The sequence below is a fragment of the Mugil cephalus genome, chromosome 5, assembly GCF_022458985.1.
Source record: "Mugil cephalus isolate CIBA_MC_2020 chromosome 5, CIBA_Mcephalus_1.1, whole genome shotgun sequence".
Classification (NCBI taxonomy): Eukaryota; Metazoa; Chordata; class Actinopteri; order Mugiliformes; family Mugilidae; genus Mugil; species Mugil cephalus.
In genome coordinates, this window is record NC_061774.1 from 6,864,557 (window position 1) to 6,889,694 (window position 25,138).

At 41.2% G+C, this 25,138-nt stretch overlaps 1 protein-coding gene across 4 annotated transcripts in view; it reads left to right on the forward strand.

Annotated features, from left to right (window-relative positions):
- The window catches only part of enox2 (ecto-NOX disulfide-thiol exchanger 2), a 195,663-nt gene extending 172,899 nt beyond the window's left edge, over positions 1–22,764 (forward strand). For 3 of the 4 annotated variants that reach the window (XM_047585232.1, XM_047585231.1, XM_047585233.1), the window contains 7 exons: positions 4,873–4,987; positions 7,325–7,512; positions 10,163–10,303; positions 15,114–15,170; positions 15,986–16,091; positions 17,896–17,981; positions 21,931–22,764. In XM_047585232.1, coding sequence (XP_047441188.1) covers positions 4,873–4,987; positions 7,325–7,512; positions 10,163–10,303; positions 15,114–15,170; positions 15,986–16,091; positions 17,896–17,981; positions 21,931–22,062 — 825 coding nt within the window. In that variant the 3' untranslated portion in view covers positions 22,063–22,764. The remainder of the gene's footprint in view (positions 1–4,872; positions 4,988–7,324; positions 7,513–10,162; positions 10,304–15,113; positions 15,171–15,985; positions 16,092–17,895; positions 17,982–21,930) is intronic. The other variant, XM_047585235.1, reaches the window with a different exon arrangement.
- The last annotated feature ends 2,374 nt before the right edge of the window (positions 22,765–25,138 follow it).

Below are 25,138 nucleotides of genomic sequence, written 5' to 3' on the forward strand. Positions count from 1 at the left end.
CCTCTGCACCAATAAATTCAGATATTTTAGAGCAAATAATTAAGAAGGAAGATCGTGTCACCTGAAAGTGTGTCCATTTTCAAATGTAACAATGTTTTTGCCATCCACTGTCTCCTTGTCATTTTCCTTCTCTGCCAAATGGAACATTAATTGACATGATGATGGGTTGTGTGTAATGGAGGGTCTGGAGTGCGTTGCAGTCTGGGGTCTAATGGAGCATATTTGATCATATCTGATTGGTAAGTTTTTTGGACATCAGTATGAAAAACGACTGTGTCTAAATGTGTCATTTAGAGACTAATTAAGACGAGCTCATACTGTAATAACAATCTCACACAGCAGATGCAGCTACTTGTTCAAAAAGCATCTCTTTAAAGGTAGGTGTTAAAAAGCAAAACTATTGTTCTAATGCTCAGATTTGCTCCAGGAGTATCGAAATGAGCAACACAAAAATTCTACCCATCTGTAATAGTTAGAACTTATAATAGCTTGCGTGAAGGTCTCTTAATACACTCTCGCTGAGTGAGCAGGTTGGATGATGCGTGATTATATGCTCAGCCCTGGTCTTACCATGAATCCTGAGTGATCTAGTAGGAAGCACAGATGTGAACATACTCAAGATGCGCTGAGGATGCATTTGCCCATGTTTTTTTTTGTTTTTTTTTTTTTGGAAGTGTGAACATGTGGCCACATTGATCTCTTACCTAATTGGAGTTTTGCCTAATTCTTTCTTTTTGAAAAAAAAAATTAAAAAAACTACAGGACAGAACAGCTACTTGAATTACATCATAAATGTTGTCTATTTGCTAATAGGCTGATATTAATAGCTGTTTAATGATTAAATAATAAATAAATGTAAAACATGAATAATTCTGTGATTAAAAACATTATTAGCACATGGTTAATTAGTGAAGTATTTATGTATGTGTACACTAAAAAAAAAAAATCCTTTGGATTTTCTTCATTTTAATGTGTACATCGGTCCCACACAATCATATTGTGTTCAGCTAACATAAGCCATATCAAGAGAAAAATAAATCAATATCAAATTATATTGTGGTATTAGTAGATGATACTAAGAGAGAATATTGACATCATGATTCTCTATTATTTATTGACTCTGGAAACATAATGCATCTCGTGATTTATTTAGTTTACCTGCTTTTTAGCAGTGGATGTCCACAACCTTTAAATATAAATTTAACTGAAAAATAAATTAAAAACAAACAAATTACCAATAAATAATACCAATTTACATTTTAATTGTAATCAAATGACAAACAAATAACTGATATTTTCTATTGATTACTGAAACTCTTCAATTATTTTGAGAAATTAACCTCAAGATATAGGGTTAAAAAAACAAAAAGGAAAGAATGAAATGAAACAGCACTTAGCACTATAAAAGCCTTTAATGGTATATTCTGTGCAAATAGACCTATGAAAGAAAATGTTTAGAATTAAAAGGTGAACTCAGTGGATAACCTTACATGATTAAGACCACAAACAAAGGCACAAAATCAAAAGCAGGATTAGCTCCAAGGTAAACTGAAGAGTTTCATCAGATATACTACGTCTTAATGCAGAAGAACTTCATCTGCCTCCATCCAAGTTACTCAGCTAACGTAACGAAACTTGTCCCTATTTATGTTATGTGAGTCACCTCCACCAAGCCTTCAGTGCACCTTTTGAAAGGTTGCCACCACACAGACTTTTTTCACTGCTGCAAACAGCGTAGCAGTGTCAATTCTGTGCATATGGATGATTCCAAGATTGGGTTTATGTTGGAGCTTTCAAACACTTTGACTTTAAGGACTAAAATAAAAATATATTGCATAACATGTGTGCATGCTTTCAATGCCGCTTGTACCAAAGTATGTATCATATCCCTATTACTCCCATCCAGATCACTCAGTATTGCATGTTAATATTTGTCTGAACAACAGGGCCTAAGGGAATCCAGTAGAGAAAATCAGCAGGTTATGCTAGTGTGAGCAGTTATACCTGAGCCCTGGTGTGTCCACATCGTTGTGTAATTAGCCTCTAAAACCTTAGTTGGCTGCTAGTCGGGTATGTTGAGGTTCCCTGTTCTCTTCAAACTAACTACAGGAACTGAGTGGCTCAACTAGGACATGACATACATACATTGTGATTTCTTTTACTGAATCCGCTGCAATGCACAAAAGAGAGAAGACGTCTGAATTGATGGTATGTACGAGGCGGAAGGAGGGAGAATTTTCCCTGGTCATCCAGCTGAGAGACATGAACAAGGCCATGCATTTTCATACAAATCACAGCTGTTGCAGTCGGCAACGCTGATGACATGACGTCTCTGGGGAGGTGCATGTCAGGCTACTGCATGGGCTACTATGCCAGTATTCTAGGATGAGTATTAACCAACCAATACTGGACTTGCATATATGAGATTGTCATAGGCCATAACAAACTCGCTGACTCCAAATAAATTCTAACGTTTTTCCTAGTCCACTTTAAAACCAACAGCACTCCCAGCAAGTGATTGAAAGTCAGTCATTGCAAGTTTATTAAACATTTGTGCACCTTTAGGAGACGGAACATCAAAAATACAGCCCTTGTACTCTGTGTTCTGATCAAGCCGCCAGCTTACACATCCAAAATTAATTTACACTCAGTGTTCACTTGCATTTTATCCTTGACTTGGTTTGCAGCATCTTGTGAGAAACTTATCTGTGGCTCGCAAGATGCTTGAATTGCTTCACGAGCAACACCAGCTCTTTGTCATTTATTGCTGGGCTGGTAAAGTGCACTTGGCCTGTCTGAGCTGGAAGCTGCTGCCTTTAGTTAAATATGAGGGGGCAATAAGAGCCGTAGGATGCAACCATACATTCCGTTTTGAAGGTCGGAGAAACAAAATAATGGGCTTAAAGTGTCAAAAAGCTGCACAGAGCTCCAGAGGTGGGTGCCAAGTCTTTACATTCATTTCTGCAACGCTGATAATTCCCTTACATTACACTGATTCACCACCAAAAAGTGGCTTTATGCAGGTCTGTTTTCACATCGGTCATACGGACCTGCTTCAGGCTCTGCAGAATTGGCAGCTACTGGCCAGTATAAAGAGCATAGGTAAGTAAATGCAGTAGTCTGGGTCTGGTTTATCATCAAATAGGCAGCCAGTTTCACTCTCAGTCATATCGTACATTCAGTGTGATTCTCTGGCCTGGAGGTGAAATATGGAGGAACAAGCAGCGCTGTTGAGTTGCTGCAGCTCCCGGGCAGAACCAGACTACAGCTGCTTCTGTCTATCGGTGTTTTTATGTGGCATATGTGCTTGTGTATATGCAATCACCATGGTGTGCAATGAGTGTGGTCCATGCACACCAGATGATTGTGTGTTTGCATGTGATGTGCAGCTTGTTTGCGTAGAGTACCTGTTTGACCTCCGCTATGGGCTCTAGCCGATAACGACGGCTGACAGATGGTTGTTCGTTTATTTACTCTTGGGCAGCTTTTTGCTCACGTAGCTTTTTAATAGTGCTTTTCAGCCTGTTGTTTTGAATGTTTCATTGATAAAGCACTGATGCCTCCATGCACCCCTGGTGTTTGTACATACTGTGTTTGTGTTTGGTTCAGTGCACCCTGTTTATTTTCTTTTTTCTTTTTACAAATATATAAAAAATAACTAATTCACTGATTTTGTGAAACTTGATGTAGTATATTTTCTTAAGGTCAGTCGCATTCCTATAGCATTACAAGCACACATCTCACATTTAATCCTAAAATGTCATTGAATAAATAATGTGTTTGATTAAAATACTTGCACTGAATACTGTAAATGAGTGTAGTTGCAGAAGGGAAATTCTATTGATCGACTTCCACCTGTAGCAGATTAGTTCTCGTTTGTCAGGGTCTTACAGCAGCCCCCTTTGTCAACCTCCATTAAATGGCCAACCCTATTGATTGTGTGATGCACAGAACATAGCTTGGTTTGCCCATGGCATACCTATGCTATAGATCTGACACTGGAGCATGCACTTAGCTTAAGACGAATGTATTCTAGGCAGGTAATGTTTGGATTCCTTACCTCGTTATATTTGCGTATGTTAGTGGAATTCATCATCATCATTGGTGCTCATCCAGTCATTTCACCCAGGAAATGTGATAAATCTGTTGCATTGCTTCTAATCTATAAAAATAACGTGTTTTTAATGTGGGCTGTCAGAACGTCCGGTTGTGCATTGGTTCTCTTGATGAACCAACGTAGCACAGACATATAATCACAACTAGGAATTATGGCTGAATGGTTTGTAAGCACAAATTATACACTGCGTCTTAGTATTGACTGCCTAATAACGTGTCACTGGGAGATTTTGTTCTCGAAGCAGACCTGAAAGGTTTGGTCTCGCTTACAGCCAATCCATTTCAGTGGGTTGACCTTAATCCTCAAACTCACTTCACTAACTGGTCTCCAGATGGATGTTGTCATTAGGAATTCTGTCCGTGCTGGTGAAATGGAGCTGAGGTGAAATGGAGAAGATATCATACAGTTACTGCTGGTTATTTCAGAAGTACCCACAAATGGACTACAACATGGGAGTAGACCCCCAGCAGTATAATTGTGTATTGTTTCATTAACTTGCTGTTTTTCTTTTCCAAGTAACAGTGAAGTACACACCTGTAGGGCCTCAAGACTGCTACCATGTGCAGTGTCACTGCCAGAGAAGGAACTGTGCATTTTCATCTTCATCTACACTTCTTTGTTCTGTTAACAGTATAACATTTAGCTAAACATTGTTAAAGAGGTCACATAATGAACGGTTGTACTCTTACTTGAATGCTCATAGCCCGTGAGTCTTTCCAGTTTTAACCCGCCCCCCTTTTCGTTGTGTTTTGCAGGAGATTAGAAACATGCACAACGAGCAGTTGATGGGCATCAGACGAGAGGAGGAGATGGAGATGTCTGACGATGATATGGAGGACGTCCCCGACAGCAAAGACTCTGAAGACTCAGGTATGCATGGACACACATCACTTTTGTCATTTTGACAGGACGCACACCGATCAATATCTCCAGAGGATGAACGTAGGGATTGTTGAATAACTGTGCGAGACAGCTGTGTTTGACTGGAATGACAGTAATCATCCCCCAAGCATCTTACAACGCCGCATGAATAAAACACATTCAAAGTACATCAAGATGCTGACTCCATGCACGGTTTACTGAGTTAATGCCAAACACAACGGCTGAATGCCACTCACCCCCAGTCCACACCAGTGAATGTACCTGCCAGCTGCCATTTAATCTCAGAGTGGGGTACCACTGAAGTGTCATAATCTTCTGTATTCCCTCAGAGGAGTCTTTTTGTGTTTGCTGAAGCAACAAAAACTAACGGTGCATCTAATCTCTCACCCCCTATAACAATAACCCCTAAGCCTCGTGTAGTCACCAGGGCGACATGCGGAAACAGCTCATCGCCACATGTAAGGTCGTCTCTCATCCTCCTCTCTTCGTGCACTCTCCCTTCCTGCCTTTTAATCATTGTGATCTGTGCCAGTTGCCGATATGACAGCATCTCTAATCACCATGCAAATGTATGTAAATGCTCTCGTCAGCTCAGCCCCTTCTCCTCTGCAGCCTTGCTATTTAGCTATCAGTAATTAGCATTTCTTTCAAAGACCTGTCATTCCGCTCGATGCGGCAGGATCAGCTGAGGTGACAGGTGTTGATGTGACACTTCTCTGTATTTGTGTTAACCGGCTGAGTATTACACCCCCTTTACTCACTAACCTTTAAGCAAAGGGGCATGTTTACACGTCAGCCAGCTCTGCTAAAAACACCTGTGCTATGATTGCAGCCTCTTAAAAAGTGAGTCGATGTGCTGCATCTGACTCATGCACAGAATAGAAAGCAAAAGGCTCTGCCTCTGTGCATGACTGTATGCCTGAAGGTGTGAGCGTACGTGCGTGCTCACGGTACCTGCGGGTCGATAGCGCTGTCTGTTATGTAACAAAATCTGGCCAAGCAGTTGACATCTCCTCACACCAAGCAGATGAGGCTCTCAGATCAATATTCTTCTCACCTCAAACCTTCGTTTTGCAGGGAGAAAAGCACACACAAACTCGGCGCGGACGCGCGCGCACACTCCAACCAGCAAGAGTTCATTAACACTGCCAATGGTGCTCCATGATAGACTGCAGGCAGCACTCATGAACACCCACACAACACCTAACAAGACACGCTTTCATGCGCACACACACAGACGCACTCACACAGGATTGGGCTTATCTCTTCGGTCCAGTCAGTGTATTGCACTCTCCCAAAGAGCTTCTGCCCAAGGCCCACAGGAGGGGAGCTGAGCCGATAGTACTGGACATTTGAGAAGCTGAGCAGGTCTCATATCATAATAGCTCCCCCTGTCTAGCGTCTTCACTCAGTAGGTCAGGTCCGATGTCTAGTAGATTGCTACCAGGTGATTTCATCTTAATACAGTACACTGGACTGAATATAGATCAGGGAGATACCGTTCTTATAAGTTAACATAAACCATAACTAGGAGAAATATGTGTTTTTCTCTGATTTTCTCACTGGCTAGAAGATAGAAGGGCTTCATCAGATGAAATGGGATTCTCTCTGTTATTCATCACGGAAACTTCCTCGGACAATCAAACTATTCATGTTGATGTGTAAATCCACCTCTCAGCGTGCTAAAAATAGACTCTTTGTTGTTGGGTGCTGGAGCTGATCAAGCTCTAGTGATGTTCGGTTTGATGAGAACCAAAATCATTAGACAGGACGTTACAGACTTTTGGGACTAAATTGTATGTTAGATGTAGAGGTAAAATCTTCCTCTAAGAATGTATGGGTATGACTTTATCAAAGAACTCATTTAAGCTGAGGGAATGTTACGCCTATTCACTTTTTAAAGTGCTTTAACCTTGTATGTGGAGAAAAAATTAAGGGATTTGAGAAGTTTTAGAGTCCAGTGTTAACATCACTTGGTTTATAGATTTCCGACCAACTCTGTATTTCTATTGAAATGAGCATGAATGTCTTCATAATATTTATTAGATATCTGCCATTCTGAGTATAAAGATATAGATAAGTAAAACTGGGCTCCACATTTTGGTGCGGTTTACTTTCCTTTTGATGAACTTCACTTGACGTGTGATTTTTCTGAGCCATTTACTCACATGCTACTGATGGTACAGATCAATCAGGAGAAAACTTGCAATAACACGTCTCAAACTGTGATGCAACTCGATCATAATGCATACTGCTTGGGTGTGAAGCAAAGAGCTGGAACTCCAAATTAACCAGCATGTTTCAAATTGTGTTTCATCTTTGTAGGTGTTTCCCAAGCAGAAGCCTTAAAGGAGGAGAACGACTCCCTGCGTTGCCAGCTGGACGCCTACAGGAACGAGGTGGAGCTCCTCAAACAGGAGCAGGGCAAGAACCAGCCAATCAGGAGTGAGGAGGACAACACTCACTCACAGCAGCTCAGCTTCTTACAGCAGGCTCTGCAAGGCATGCAGAAGGTAATGATTACAACTGTCATCTGTCCAACAGCGACTTTAATCTCCCATTTGTTGCTGTTCATCACCAGGTTATTTATAAGAACAAAGCCGTTCCTGTTAACCCATTGAATTTCCCATCTGAGAAAACCGGCTGTGATTTATTTATGATGACCCAGCACTTTAAGAAAACTAAGTGCTATCTGGGAACAAGTTGGAAAGTGCAGCTGTCTGGAGCATCTGTGAAGAGCAGCTATTAAAAATAACATTTTCAGGTTTACCCTGGTTGTAGAAAAGCTTGTGGGTTGTCGGCGAACGTTTTGCTTCGGTTCTGAGAGTTGTCTGTGGTAATACTAACAGCACACATAGACTTTGTCGAACAAACCCAAGGCTATTAAAACTATTTCAGATCATTTATTCAAAGAAACATAATGAAAAATAACAGGTTTTTCTCTTTCTTTGAAAATGTGCCTTGAATCCCATACACTGAGTTTGCTTATGAATGATGTCGGAGTGCTTCTTCAGTCGTCTGTTCTCAAATCAAATCAAAGTGCTTTTGATAACTTTATAACAGGTTTGGGTTTTTTTTTTCCCCTTGGTTTTTACGGAGGCCACCAACCTTTTCCAAACTGGAGACAAACATTTTGAGTGTCTATTATTAAGCAACTTCGGCAAAATAACAACCAAAAAAAGAAAATATAATGATTAAAAAGGAAAAGAAGATTATTCAATAAAATCTTGTAAGAAAGCAGTTCATCGTTTGCTTTTAATCCCTTGTCCTCGGTTGGGTTCAGTGTTCATTCTTTAACACTGAGTCTCACCACAAGGTCTGTTGAGTAGCGACTCCTGCTAAATCTCTCGGGGAAGCCAGTTCAGGTTGGAGAGTGTTACACTGATGTCTAAGGTTTTCCATCCAACGGGTCAATTAAGAGCAGGCTAACAAGTCATTGGAGAGTTTAATCTTTTGTAGAAATACCAACAATAACCTTCAGGTGTTTGTCTATTTATTAGTTCAGCATCATTGGATGTAAATGTAACTGGTTTAGTATTAATGATAAATAAAGTGACTCCTCGTAATCTTCTGGTTCAGTTCACTGCATTTTATTTAGGTGCAGCGAACCTAGAATAAAGAGCAGAGAATAATATATAGTGAATAAACCATTCCACCGTAACACGTATTATACAACAGGTGTAAGTCACTTTTTAAATTTTAGCTGATCCATTCAGATGGCATGTTCGGCAGGAATCTTTTCGTCATTAGCTCATTGGCTGCCTGAACCGTCTAAAAAAAGAAGCAGGTTACGTATCATTAAAGCATGTTAGTACAGGTTTCTCCAAGAACTGCTCAGATTGCAGTACAGCATCTGAAGGAGGAAAAAACTTCCTTTAATATTGCAGTATATCAGGAGAACTTGCCAATTTGCAGCCATATTGAAATCACACCAAAGGTTGTTTATAGATACTCCTGGCAGCCACTGTCAGCTAGCCAAACAGCCTGGTTCAATGTGGTAAAAAATCACCCATGATTTAGAAGCTGCTCTGGACTAGAGAAAACAGTAGTTACTCAGACACTCACTTACTTAGATACTTATACTCATAAAAAACAATTCCACTGCTGCATGGACGGACTCTGGATTCTTAAATACTAAATCTTAACAAGTGATTTTACATTTGAAAAGAACAACCAGTGGCGTGTCAGAAACCCTTAAATGTAGCTTTTAAATTTCAAAGAAGTACTAAATTGACTCATTCCAGTCCCGTCAAGTGGCCTCACTTAGTTAGTAGTCACAGGTAATGGAAATTATGATCGATTCATGTTTTGAAGAAGTGGATCCATTAAGGCCTCACTGTTCACTTCTGCTTGCGCAGAGTAATTACCTTTCCAATTTAGAGCTCTCACCATGTGTTTATGAAAAGATTAGGTGAATGGATTAAATGAACTGAAAGACAGTGAAATTGGATACCTGTGCATGACAGGGTCCACGCGTTACATCACACAGTGACTTAAATTACAATGAAATATCATCAGCACCTACCAGCAACCTGTTTCCTCTTTTTTTCTGAATTGCATCTCGTGTTAGAAAGAAGCCGGTCAATGTGTAGCTGTGCTGATGAATATTGCCTGCTGTAAAGACCCCCCTGCGGCTCACAGATACTTCTTCGTTGAAATTAACGCAGCAGGGGGCGAATCTTTTTTTATCTGTGTTTCGTAGATAACTTCAGAGGACAAACTGGAGATAAATGTAGTTGTTAGCTGTGAAAGCTTTTGAAAAACTAGTTCTGCTGCTACCCAAAGCAAGTATGAAACCCAAATGACTTTCACGCATCTTGTGATGTTTTTCCACTATATGCAATTTGTCATTTTCAACTTTACAAGCAAGTAATTTGTCATCTTACTGCCCTTGGACACCTAAAGGAGGATAGAAAAATATAGAACAGAAACAATATTTTGTTGTTTTTTTTCTAGACGTTGTTATGTAAAAGGTATCATTTAAGCCTCATATCTAATTGCTTTTTGTATCAAGTTCCAATTACCGTTGTGGCGATAACAAACTAAATATTAACCAAAGACATGATTTTCTTCTGCCTTTTCATAGTGAGTTTAATGCAGTTATGTCACTGTTAGTTATCTCACAGTTACATCAGTTGCCTGACGTTCTTTCATTCTTTTCAGCAACTGTTAAAAATGAGGGAAGAATTAAAGCAGCGGGACGCCGAGCTGGAGAAGAGTTTGGAGGACAAACAGCAGCTGAAGAACCAAGTCCAGAACCTGAAGGAAGGTCTCCAAAACCTGCAGAACACACACCTCATGCAGGTCAGTGTGACAAGAAACAAACTCTAAGAGGTTTTCTAAGAGCAAAGAAAAGGGAGGGCAGGGGTGTTCTGGTAAAAGGATTATTTTTGTTTTTTGTTTAGAATCGTTCATAGCAGGGTTCATTTCTGGGTTACTCTCTGGACGCTTTCTAATCTGCACTTTAATAAGAAAGAAATTAGTTCAAGAAGTTGCAACGCCCAAAAGAGATTGAGGACATAAATCATCAATAAACAAAAGGGCTGAATGTGAGCGGTGTAATATGTAGTTTGGGGTCGAGTAAATGACTCAATAATTTGAGGTAGTTTAAATACGTTTCCTCAGCTCATTAGATGTCCCATAATAGCTACTATGTGTGCATCTTTATAATATCAAACCTGTGAGATCAGACCGACCACGGTGATACAGACGGTCCTGGCTTCCATCAGTGTTCTGTTTTTCCCACTTTCATTTTCCTCCCTGGAGCTCCCTTTTTTTTTTTCTTATAACGCAATATAACCAACTCTTCAATTTCTAATTTTGCTCCAAAAAAAAGAGTAATATCACAGCTTTTAAGTTTTAAATGGCTCCGTGAAACAATGGAGTAGGGTTCTCTGCATTACCACAATAACGAGTCCCATTAAAAAAAAAGTAATTATTTGCAGAACTATTTATTATTTTGTGTTTTGTAAACTTCGATTTTTGTATCTTTCATTGCCCATTTTAATTGGAAAAAAAATCCACAATCATGCAAATTACAGCCGTATTATAAATGTAATCGCCTTTTTACTTCGGCTCTATTCATCAATTCACTGAAAGATGATCAAACATTTTAATAATCAAATTATAATGTCAGTCCGTTTTCATAGCGGAGCCTCCAAGTTCTGAATCTCTGACTTCTCGAACGTGACATTTTGGTGCTTTTTCGTGATAAATGTATAAAAAATGATTTTCCACTACACTGCCTACAGCCTGTCGGACCAGCTAAACATACTGAGGAAGTGTGACAGACTAATTGCGACTTTGTAATTACACTCTCAGCTCTTCAGTTTGTTCATTTGCTCTATTTCTACTTGAGTGACAACTTAATTAAGCCAATGATAATCAAAACGTTTTTGCAGTGACCTTCCGCACAGTGATGGGATGGCAGGTGGGTTTTGGAAAACACATATTCAGTATTTGAATACTTGTGAATATGCATGCGTCTTTATTAATTAAATCATTATTAAGCATAATGTATTGAGGGTGTAAACAAGATGTTAAATGATATGATAAGAAATAACGAAACATGCAAAATATTTGTGTTTACATCTGGTATAACCATGCAGATCTATCTTATCTAGTTAAGGGAGAAGGCACATCAATGCATGCTGTAAATGTTTGTAGGGACATTGGGATTTGGATCCAGCTGCATGGATCTTATCCTAAAGAAAAACATCCAGCTAACTCAGAAAACAAACAAAAAAAAACTAAGGGGGAGCTTAAGGTACCAGCTGGCATCAACACTAACCCGGCAGTGGAACAGCCCACACTGCAGCATTGCTTCCTTTGACCTGGAACACACCAGGTGGTTTACGGTTCAGTTTGCCCTGACTCATTTTCATACTGAATCGTTTAAAACCAGGTATAAATGCAAAAGCTAGAGTTTTGGATATTGTCATCAAGGCAACATATCCAGATGTAAATTGATTTGTAAAAATCTCCATGAAGCATTCGTGTTTCCAGCAGCTTAATTACTGGCCTGTAGGTTTTAAATTGTTTGTCCAACTGGTTCCAGCATAAAGTCTCTTTTTCCATGTGCTCCAGATAACACAGTTTAAAAGAAATGATGAGAGGATGTCCTTTCCTTTGAACATCATGTTCTCACTGCAACCACATTTAAAAACAGATTGAGCGTAGCTGACCACAGCCTAATTGTTTCCTTGCTTTCCTGCTGCTGAGAGTTAAAGTGACATAGACCAGCGGCAACTCTATCGAGCCCTCTCATTCCTGAACATTATGTCCTTTTAGACTGCAGCGACATCACATAAGGCAGTGATTTATTTTTGAATTGGCCAAGAAGCAGTAACTAGCAGATGACAGTGTGATCACCAGATAGGGAGCCATTACCTGCAGGAGATATTATTACACTAATTTTAAACCACTGTCTGTGACTCGGAGCTGTTCCATAACAGCCATATCATCAGTTATAGCTCGGCACATTATTCATCCATCCCAACATGACATTTGTTGGATGTGTTGTTCACATTGAGGCATGTTTTTTCCCAACAAAGCCCCATCTAATATTGATTAATGCCAAGCTGCATTAGTACACCGGTGCACTGCTTAATGCACAGTCTTCAATCTTATAAATAATTTGACCATTCAGGGGTCATTTTTCTCTGTTAATGATGTCATGTTTACAGGTGTTGTCCCATATACCCACTTATGTTTGTTAATGTTCCTTCTGGCCCAGTGTAATGAGAGGAATGCCTGTCGTTAAAATGAGCTTCGGGTTAAATCGGCTATTAAATTGGATATTAATACAAACCAAAGGCTCTCGAACAACGCAGGGAGCCGCTCCGTGTCGTCTCTTTGCTCTGAGATCACCACAGGTTTCATATAACTCAGAGCTGAGTTAATCACTTGTTAACATTGCTCCTTCAGAGTGCAGGAGTTGTCAATAGCTTGTTAATGATGATGAGTTTGATTAGAAGTGTGTCCCCACAACTGTGAGCGCTTGGAAACATGGTAATTAAAATCCTGTGTACGAGCAAACGTGAATCATGACAGACAGTCTCATTACAGAGAGAAAGGGAAATCAATTCTTGGGTGTGGGCTCCTTCTGAAGATTAGCCGTCACTGTGGCATCGTTTGTCACATTGAGGAGATTTCTTCATACCATCTGTCCTCCTTCACCGGTTCAATCACTGTCCCTGCTGTCACTAGATATGAGTCCAGGTCATTGACGTTATTAACTGCAGTATTATTCTTATGATCACAACAAACGCTTTTATCATTTTAAGGTTTAAGTGCTGACACGTTTGATTGATCTTTTTATTTTTTCTAGTATAGGGAGTAGTCCAGTGATTTAGCATTGGATTTCAAAGCAATACTTCATTTGCTTTAATCTCAGTTAATCAGTTGTTTAGTTTGGACACACTTTAGAAACTTTTGACAGGTAGTGTACATCTTTGCCAGACACAAACTTTAAGAAATTTAACATGGAGCAACAGTAGAGATGACATTTGCTCATAAACATAGTTATTTTATGGGTAGTGTATTTAGCAAAACTATATGACGAATGCACTTTAACGCTACTATACTGCTTCAAACACGCCACGCCTCCTTCAGACGACTGAGGAGTACTAGACGACTAATGGCTACAGGAGCCGTGGTGCTCAGACTCGCACCTTACACCTGGTAGTTGAGTGGAATTGAGGTCAAATCATCACTTATGAATTTTTTGTTTGGGACCAAACCGAGACTACCTCCACTTGGTTCGTCTGCGGTTGTTTCCGTGCACACCGGAGTGTAATTACTGTGTTCACACCTGCCCAAATGAACCGAACCAAAGGGTCAAATACACACTGCAGTTTGATTCAAAATGTCCCGATGCTGCAGGTGTGAAAGCATCCCGGATCTTAGTAACCCAAGAATGATGACTCTTACACTCTCTATTATGCAACTCAGTAATGAATATTTAATGGACCCACTTACTGCTTGAACAAAGTTTTGTCTTTCATTTCCCGCTCTCCAAACTTATTCTAGAAGCTTTCAACCCAAAATGGGGAAACCCCCAACAAGGAATATTTTCCTTGTTAAAAGCCTTAGAGAGAATTCTGTATGGGGTCTGTGAAGGTTCTACGTCATCCGGGTGAACCATGGTATATCCAAAAAGTCAAGCTAAGACAAAGGCAATTGCACTTGTTGGGTTTCATGAAGATGTTTCTCCACTTATCCAAGTAGCTTCTTCAGTTTTAAATGACTGGTGGGAAATGTCGGTGTCTTGGTTTGGAAATATCTGTGGGTGGTGCACATTTGAAACTGATGAGGGTCTGTTAATAACCAGGTATTCATCTGTTATTGGACGAATGTGGTTCAGTATTGGCGTTTCTTGTCATTAATAGATCACTAGTACCATTCATTGGGCAAAAATAGAAAAAGCTACTTTGTTGAGTGGCAAAACATCTTTAAGAAAACACACAATTGCCTTTATTTTTTTTCTCAAGCTGAAGGTGTCCATGTGCTTTACCTGAACCTGGATTAAACTGGATCTGAGCATCAAGTCTTATTATACCTACCAACAAATGCAATGCTGTTATCCCAATATTTAAATGTATTGGTGCTCGCCAATACAGTTTTTGTTCTTCAAAAGATGTCCTGCAAACTACTACATGATGAGCACACTAATATATTAAGTAGTGAACGATCTGTCCAATTGTTTGATTACCCTTGATTAAATACTTAACAGAAAACATCAGGAAACAGGAAAAAGCATCAAATCTTCACATTCGTAATGTCTTAAGCACTTGAAGACTTCCCTAACTATGCTGTTATAACGTCTAACTCATCACTTCTGCAAATATATTCCTGAGAAATGAGGATGCAGACTGTTACATGTTTAATGGTTGTTTGTTCCAGTCTTCACTCAGAAAGAGTTAATCATATTCATATGGAGCTCAGCGTCTCCACCTCCCTTGCTCATTCAAAATCAGCTCATTTCCAGGCATTTTTCTAAAAATATACAGTGCTTATATTGGTCTGTTTTTGCACATCACGCTGTGCGCAACCGCGCTCACCCGTCTGCCTACATTAGCGTTTTTTTTCTTCATGTGTTTCTAATGTGCCGCAGCTGGAGATGTCGAAGCAGGATGACAGAGGCAGCGACGAGAGCGCTAATCAAACCAGTGTAAGTGGAAGAACGTTGAGCCTCCCTCGCTCGTCCACACATTGTGTTGTGTCCTCGTTTTCCCCTCTTCTTATTCTTCTGTCCCTGACTTTCTTTTTGTAACCTCTTCAAGTGACATGACAGATCATTACGGGCCAAAGCAGCTCACTGTAACTACATTTGTCGCTGAATAAATCACCCAGACACAACTGGGCTGAGAAATAAAGGAGTCATAAAGTCGAAATGGCTTGCACATGTGCATATGCCGACACACCCACTCACTCACACGGGGTGTTGCGGATAGATTTAAAACAGGAAAAAGGCCACCAGGCATCCCACCGCAGAAGTGGAAATAGTACACACGGTACTATGTGGGACAACAAACACAGACAAAAAGTCTTGTCTTATTCTGCCTCTTTTCTGCCACCTGTCACAGATCTGAAACAAACAGCTTGATCATTTCCCTTCCAAGTCTCTGCCCCTCTCCCTCTATTTGTTCTCTTTAAACCCGTCTCCTCTTTGTCTCACTGTGTGTGTGTGTGTGTGTGACATGTATCAGAAATATGGTTGGTGGCTGAATATCCTCCCTCGCCTCATTATCCCCGTCCTCATTGTTTCTCCAGATTGGCGTGTTGGTTGTGAAACTTTTTTGATGTGTTCAAACCATTTTATTTTTCTACGATTGTGTTTTTATTGTGTGCATTGCATCAGCTTATATTTCACTTTATTTACATCACGGCAGACTGTCTCAACAGAGCCGGTGGCAGATTCGTTTATAGTAACCGTGTGTGTGTGTGTGTGTGTGTGTGTGTGTGCGTGTATACATGTGTATGTAGGAAGCTGCAGTATCAACGCTGGTGTCCTGCAGTCAAGAAAAAGAGGGTCCTACGGAGAAGAACCCGCCGAGTCCTGTCCACTCCGAGAGGGAGGCTCTGCTTGTCGGTACGCTGATGCTCAGACATATATTTCATAACTTCTCAGTTGCACACAACATAATTCTACAGTTTGTAGAGATACATGTGTTTCTCTTTTGGATTACCTCCAATTCCACAGGTTCCCTGTGCCTCAATTGAGATTGTGATAATTGGATTAACTGCAAATTAGTTTGGGAATATTCACAAAAAACTAATGAAACAAGCGTCTTCAAAGCATCAGTCAGCTCAAAACAAATGGCCACGCTCCCGTTCTTCCTGGCTTCTGGTTGCATTCGACTGGTCTCCAAGGAGTATCAGGGTTTTTGTGTCTCTGTAGTCTCACTTGAATTACAAAAGGGGATAATGGTGCACTCTTACAGCAATCTGCCCTCTGTAGTCATGTGTTGTATGTGACGTGGACGTTACAAAGCCAGTGTTTTGTTAATGGTTTTCTGTTATTGGCTGTTTACAAAGAATGGTGAACCCAATGTTACGTCTCCCACAGATTTGATAAAGAGGGGTTTTAGAGCTTGGTTGTCTCACCCACAGCTTCAAAAATCTGTAAGAGGTAGAATATAAATTGGATGTTAGGTGGGTGGATGTCACCTAGGCAGACAGCTAGCATTTTGTTCAGGTGCCCACTTGTCACTCAAATTGGCCACACCCTAAATTAAAATTTGACGGTTTTATAAAAAAATTCACTCCTAGACATCGAAATCATTTTTCACACCAAGCTGTATCCACTTATTTCTCCTCCATTTTAACGTGGAGGTTGATGAAGATTAATTGGCTTTTGGAGTCAGCATCAAGTGGCCATTTGAGGAACTGCAGTTTTGGGCGGTGCGTTGTCTTCACCTTCCAGCCCTGGAGGTTGAAGCTATGATGCGGCCCCCACTCCTGCTGGTTTATCAAGAACATTAGGATTTCAGGTTTTATTTGTCAACTGTGCAGTTTGTCTGGAAATGCGCTGTAACGAAGAGAAATAGCTGTTGTTTCTTTTAAATTCCAGAAACACAACATTTATCATATTTTAATGTGGTGATAATAAATCCTTGTGTGAGCTCTGACACTGGCACCCACACTGATAATCTGCATACACATGGAGTGGGTGCATGTTGCTAGCAAACGTCTGCTGTCAGTTGGAGGACGTGTCCATTGGCAGTTTGAGGCAAATAAACACGGACAGCGAATCCTTTTTAGTGGGCGAATTCATGCAAATAAATTATAAAAAAAAAAAAAAAAAAAAAAAAACGTGGCCGAGAAATTTCTTTTGGTGTTCTGCCTGAACGCACCATTAGACTCCCAGTCAGTGCCTAATTATTGTCAGGGGAGCAGCTTTAGAGGAGCACATTGTTTGTGCTCAGGTATTGATTGACTTCCTGCAGGTGAGTTGCAGAGTTGCATTTTCTCCTTAAAAGCCTTGACTGATTCCACCAGTGATGAACCCTGGAGCCTTGCAGCTTTAGCACTGTGTGTGTTGTTTCAGGTGCTGGTACGTCGGCGCTCTATAGGTGGTTGGTAAGCAGAGGAGCAGGATTTCCTCTCTCCTCTCTCCCTACCTGTTAGCTGATAGCAGATGGTTTGTTTGAGCTGTGGGAAACGCATGGCTTTGATGCAAGACAACAGCATCAAAGCTGCCATTAAACACTCCCTGTAATCTAATGCCACAGTATACAAGAGGCTCTTAGCTGCACTGGGACTCTGGGAGAAGTCACTCAAAGCTTGTGTTACACTCAGCCTGAGGAGCTGATGCTATGAACATGGTAGTTGGTCAGCGTTTGAAGGATGAAGGATGGCTCCTTGTTAACATCTTTTTATGACTTCTTTCTCAGGGATCATTTCAACATTCCTGCACGTCCACCCGTTCGGAGCCAGCATCGAGTACATCTGCTCCTACCTACAGCGTTTGGACACCAAGGTAAAAGACCCACATGAATCACAGCAGATAAACAGAGCTGGCCGCCAGTACCACTCTAGTATGCACCTATACAGACAGTATGTCAGTCTCCCCTACAGGCCTGACATATGGAGCTTGTTGTGCGCCAGGATCCTGCTGTGCTGTCGACACACTGCTTAATGCTTTTACAGACCCCTTCATAGAAATGAATTGATTTTGCAGAAATGATATGAAGCCAAAGCATTTTAAAGGAGGAGCTTGACATATTTGTTTTCTTTCTAAGAGAGTAATGAGAAGGCTGAAGCCCTAGTGACTGTCTGAAAAACAGAGGGACATGCTGCCGTCATTAAGCTCTGTTTATCAAATACACTGGCAGGGAGGAATATTCCCTGTAACAAAATCCCCTGTAAATCTCACAATGTGTTCTTTTTAATGTACAACTTGTCACGTCTTCTATTTTATTAATTTGATGATAAATACTTAAAGAAACTTTTCTTTAAGTAATCAGGGGCTAGCTGTCAGTTGTGTGTGTGCTTATGATAATTTTATTTGAAAGTGAACAAAGACATGACCAGCAAGGTCAGGCAAAGCAGAGACATGACCATTCAGGGTCCCCAGACCACAGCCCCCAAACCACTTAACGATCCCAGACAATCCCAGACAATCCTATCACATAACCTATCTAAAGCTTTGCATTCTAATTACATTGTAATATATACAACAATGTCATATTATTATGTATATTATAATAAAAATGCCATTGTAATTATATTTATAAAAGTGGCTCTTCTTCACCCCTCACACACTGGTATATTCTGACGAGTCTTTGCTTGACTGAGCCACTTGAGCTCCTTTGTTGTTGTATTGTATTTTGTTATATCCCTCTAACGTCGGATGGATAAAGATGGAAAGCCGTGGGACCCTGATAGTTGATGTATGAGTTACGTTACTATAAAGTATTTTTAAAGGGTTACAGTTGGCTAAGCTTCGTGCTGTATTTATGTCGTGATTCATTAATTTAACATTATGGAATGAGAGTAAATGTCCGGTATGACGCCTCTGGCCACTGAGTGGGGTCGTTCACCCATTTCTCTGTCGGTAGATAAACATACGTCTCCTATTTTTTAAATTTTTTTTAACATTGACGATCAACATTATGTGTCTGACTAACAGTAGCCATTTCACTTTCCAGCTGATGAATGCTAGCAACACAAAATAAACACTGATTACATGGGGGTTTGTATAGTGGTTTGTTTTCACCCAAATAGGGGCGCGGCCCTACCAGCGACGTAATGTTACTCTCCTCCATCTGCAAAGATACAGTGTGGGTGCTCAAAGAATTTAACATTGGTCGACACTGTGAGACCCACCACAGTGAGCAGTATGCTAGCCTGGTCCATATCATTTCCTGTCATAGACTGACCCCAGCCCCCCATCACAGAAAGGAAAGTTGATGTGGCCCACAGTGAAAAAAAGTTTGGGGACAACTGTAGAAAGTAGAATTGAGTTTACTTTAAAAAACAAAAGTTTTGGTGATAGTCTTAGTTTACCTTTCTGCACTTAAATATTGTGGCTCTATTCCTAGTCCTGTGATTTCCCTTGATGACACTTTGAATTAAAAGCTAATCCTTCTCTCTGTCACTTGAAACACAGCCTCAATCCACAGACACTCTTCGTCTCCTGCCTGTTTTCTGGAGCACAGCTATTTTATGCCCATCTTTTCTGATGAGACATTTTAGAAGTATTATGGCTCCTCACTGCCACTTATATGAGACTTTCAAAATGCCAACTTTCAGTGTCACCTCCAAAAGGTAACACCGTGATTAATGGCCACTTCTGCTCTTCAGGAAAAATGTCGGCCCATCCCCTTAACAGGAGACACATTTAACATCTAGGATGAAACCAGTTGCATTGAGGAATTAACTGGTCATCACGCTGACTCATTCTCACACTAAGAAATAGTATGACGGCCTTCTCTTGTGCCTTTTGGGTTGATTTTTATCTATTTATTTTTTTTGTGTCTAGCGTTCGAGTTTGCGTGTCAGTGTGAGTGAACGCCCACGCTCGTCTGTCTGCGCGCGTCCGGGTTTGCCTGTGCGTCTGTTGTTCCCACACCGACTCTACACATCTAGCAGCACCCACAGAGCTTTGTCAATATCACTGACTAGACGAGTCCCTTCCTCTCGCTCGCACACAGCCCCATTGTATATAATGACACACCATCCCACCTATAATGATGAACTTTAATGTATTCTGACAAGTTATGCTGCACACATGTATGCACACACACACACACACAGAGACACACTATAAACGAATCTGGCACTGTCAAGAGTGTCTGGCATGATCTAAATGAAGTTAAATATAATGCAATGACATCATGCTTATTAATTCAAAAGCAGTGCCGAGTACTGTGGGTTTTGGCTGCGTCACCTCAGGATTTCAGCTGACTGGCTTATTTTCAGCCCACCAGAGCGGCGTGAGACAGATTAAACTTACTCTATGATGTTCTAAATGCAGTGGAGGTGCAAGTGTCGTGATTAAATGTGCTGTGAGTGTAGAGGAGGTGTGGAGTGGGTGAGACAATGAAGCGTGGCTATGTGAGTCCAACGCCCAACGTTAACCCCTGGGGTCACCTAACAAGAGTTGCTGATGGGCATTTTTCACAGCAAAGTGCTCTCCTATCAATTTACCAGGCAGGAGTGTGTCAATTAAAATATTTAAAGGAGCTGCTGAACACAAGCATTAAAAAGAATGAAAACACCTGCACAATGATGGGTGTCGTCAAAACGTATGATGGATGGATGGGTGGATAGATAGCAGTGTATTTCCATAGATACCAACCGAGTTTATAGTGCTGAGTTTTAGGAGGAATTTATTGTAAGAAAAGAATATCAACTGTCAAGCTTCAAATTCTAATGTGTAAAGATTTTCTGCATAACAGAGTGAAATTCTCAGGGTCATTTCTGTAAAAGAAATCCCTACTAAAAAATACATAGAGTGTGGGAAGAGAAATAACTGAGTGTAAATGGTTTATAAACTAAGATTTAAGGTCATCAGCTGATGGTCTATACGACAAAAGCTGGGTCACTCTCAGTGCCAAGCTGAGATTTGGGGATCACTGTGAGGCCACATTGAGTTCAGGCTCATATAGAACAAATCACATCCATAAGCACTAGCCTGGCCTTGCAGAGTTTAACACCAACAGTAAAGTCTTAAAATCAGCCGACAAGAAGCCAGTGAAGGACAGCAAGGGCACAGCTAATGTGGTGGATTCTCTCCTGTCGGGGCTCTTCACTAGCTGTAGGTGTTAATATTTTCCCTGTGAGTCCAGACAAAAAACATGTCACTATAATCAAGGCCGGAGGAGATAAAAGCATGAATGACCTTCTCCAGGTCTGCTGACAAGAGAAAAGACCCAATTGAAGCCATGTGTCCCTGGTGATTAAAACACAAGTCCAGGAGCAGCTTATGACAGTTCTGAATCAAAAAAAATAAATCAAGGCTACGGCCTTGTGGATTTTCATTTGTTGTTAAGCTGTTTAAACTAGACATGATGTATTTATTATCTAGAGATACTGGAGATGCATTACGCAATGGAGGACATATGTGTAACGTCTGACTTCATACAACATTGGAGGTCTGTCTTTTTTCAGTCATAATTCTAACATTTGGACGCATCATGCATAACGATTGATAAGGGATCTAAGACAGAGCCATGTGGAACCTCATGAGATTGTGGGACAATAGAAAACGTTCCCTCAAACACTAAAAGGATCCATTTCCTACAAGTTGCTTAGATCATGACAATCTACTCTGGAGAATTTCAGAAGAGAGAAGAACTTTTTCAATTTGTATTCATAAAGATGAACTGCATGAATGTCATTATTTTCCACATACACATACTGCGACTGGGCTGTCTACATGTGCAGACAGATTTAAACAATGTGGACTTTGTGTGTGTCTGCAGATCAACCCCAGTGAGGTGGAGGCTCTTCTGTCTCGGCTGCCGTGCACCTTCAGGCAGGAGCTGACCGGTGTCGGAGCCAGTCTGGAGAAACGCTGGAACTTCTGTGGCTTCCAGGGCATCAAGAGCACGTAGACTCTGCTGGTGACGCTTCTGGGACGTAGAAGAGACGACGGGTGGACGAAGCAACACAGACACACTGTAAAGATGTGAAAGAGACAGTATAAAGCCTTCAAGTATCAAAGACTGGGCTGCACCCGATTACAGTACAACAGAAGACTGAGCTCAGATCTCAGATCAGTAAGGAATGTCATGTGAGCATTTCAGGGACTTTGTGAAGGTGGCAGAGATGTGAAATCACTGCGTTTCCCTGGCTCCAGAAATGTGGACACCAATCCCTGGCGATGAAGTCTTCATGAGTTTGAGCTCTTGGTTTCTGGGTGTCTGCAAAATATTTTTTTGACATAATGACTCTCTGGTAGTCACAGAAGAGCACAGATTCCTACAGTCACTGGATTAAAATGTAGTTTTTGCCACGGGGCCGGGGGTATTGTACTTTCTGAGCCTACAGTCGGCTCGGTACGGTGTCAGTGTGGGCCGGGTGTACAGGGCTAACCAGGGGAGCTTATCAGGATCAACCTGAACACTTCACCCCTCCACACCCTTCGGCCTCCCTCTCTTCTCTTTTTGCTGTTTCTGGTTTGTAACATAAAATACAAATGGATATATTTCTTCATTTTTCTGTAAAGGCTGTTAAAAGTTGCATAGAATCATTTGTTGTAATACACTGTAAATGCTTGGATGATATTTTTGATTATAAAAAGATGTTTGAATATATAACAGCGTTTGAATTTGTTTACATGCTCCTGCTGAGGGTTGTTAAATGAGTGCATGTGAGTCGAGTGCAGTCGTTCAAACACCTTTAAGGCTGCCAACACTCAGGCTCAGCCCTGAGAGACACAAACCCATACATGCACCTGCACAAAACAAGACAAGGACTCTCCTTCTTAGTTTGTGCACATTCTTGCTTGAAGGGCTCTATTTTGTTTTTACAGAAGCTGTACTCAGTTTTTTTTTTTTTTTAAACATTACATAAGGGCATTTGTGTCTTTCAAAGCCCTATTAAGCCTGGCTGTCATCCTGACTAAAGGCACAGTGCATTCACATCACACTTAACTAGGAAGCACACCTAAAGGGATCATGTTAATGATGTTTAATTGGTGAGGCAGTTGGTGTGTGCCAATTCTGCCAGGCAACATACACAGAAGTATTGTGTGTGTGTGTGTGTGTGTGTGTGTGTGTGTGTGTGTGTGTGTGTGTGTGTGTGTGTGTGTGTGTGTGTGTGTGTGTGTGTGTGTGTGTGTGTGTGTGTGTGTGTGTGTGTGTGTGTGTGTGTGCCTGTTTGCCTGTTTGCCTGGATCCTTATATTAAGCGATTATGTAACACTCTAGTGACGGGAGATCTCTTCTCCACCTTCACCAGATAGAGAGCTGTTGCCTCCAGGACTGGAGGTTCCTCCGAAAAGCCCAGTCAAGCATTCCTAATACGCCTCCACTGGGCCCTTTGGCGGCGAGCTCTGGGAAACAAAGGTTTATTATTGCACATGATTTGCTCTCGTTGGCCTCCTCCATCTCCTGCAGTCATCGCATTGGAAAAATTAGCACTCGCGTACTTCTTAGCATACTAGTTCTTGTACATGAATAATTAATAAGGGATGTGTTTTGCCTACAAGCTCCTACAAGACCTTCCTTCCGCACGTATATATCTATTATTAATAGCCGTAGTTAGCAGTAGGAAAGAGGGTTAGACGCATGTCTCCGTTGTGCCTCCACAACAGTTGTGACTCATCAGAGAATGGACATGTTCCTTCTGAGGGTGTCCTGTGGTGTCTGGTGACAGGATGTTGTTAGTTTGGATCCTAGGAGTTAAGTTTTTTTTTTAGTTGTTCCTAAACCAGTTTTTGTGTGTGTCTGTGTCCCTGCTGGGGATTTTCTGCTGCCATCAAGGAGTGTCATTGCTATTGGATTTGGGTGTCTGGTCTAGTCTAGGTGGGTGCTACATCTCTAAGTAACATCCACATTAATGCCAAAAGTTTCCCAGCAGAACACTGAACTGTCACAACATGGTCAATGTTATTTACTTCTCCTGTCAATGGTTTTAATGTTGTGGCTGATTGGTTTCGGATGTAATAATCTTCAGCCCGCTTGGTGTTTTGGTTTCTGCCAGGCGTGGTTTGGAGACAGGGGCTCCTCACCTCTTATAAGAACTGTTATTTGTCGTTATAATGCCGCCTCTGACGGATGAAAACCAGTAAAGCTGTGAGCTTTTCATCTTCAGCCCGCTTGATGGTGCGTTTGGGATCGTGAGAGATGTTGCCTGTGCAGATTTGTGCATCACTCCACCTCCTCTCCACGTCGTAAGATCTCAACAGAACATCCCGGATGACAAACTCAGGCGCACCTCACGCCAGCCTCTTCCCCTCTCACTCACTAGGTTTATGTCTCTCTCCCAGATATAAACACGGCACTAATGTGGAGCATTCTTTTTGTTACAGGAGAGAAGCTGCTTTCTGTCTCGTGTTTCCTCCCAACTGAGCTGCCATTCCCACGCACTGATAGACCGGAGGCGCTTGCAATTTATCTCTCCTACAGTCGGCTGTGTGCGCGCGTGCACGCGCAAACATGCCGCTGATTGTGCTTTAGGTTTTCAGGCATCGCACGAGGAGGTAAACACAGCCTAATTAAATCCACCAGCAGTCCCTGGTGAGCGCCGCTCTCCATTCACTGTTGTCTTCTCATCGCTGTGACACAGTGAGGAGCCTCCTCATTAATTCAATTCGAGATGTATGCAAGCGAAAGGGTGTGATTCACCTCACCAACAATGGTTGTGCCAGAGGATACCTCCCACCTTGTGAAGTCTCTGGGAGAGATATTAGAAGATGTCCTTGGGCATCTGCTGATGTTAAGCTTGAACAAATTCTGAGCCTGTGTTTTTAAAGTTAAGGGCTTGAATGTTATTCTGGTGGGAATGATTCCGTAATTCTATGTACACATACGCATGTCATGTTAAAGATGGGGATAATTGGACTGGAGGAGATAAACAGGTTCTTTGGGGTGATATCACGATGCTCCAGACACCCTTAATTACCTTCTCCTCTCATGTTGCTTCCTGAAGGTATCTTCATCTACTTAATTATGATTACAGCCTCCCT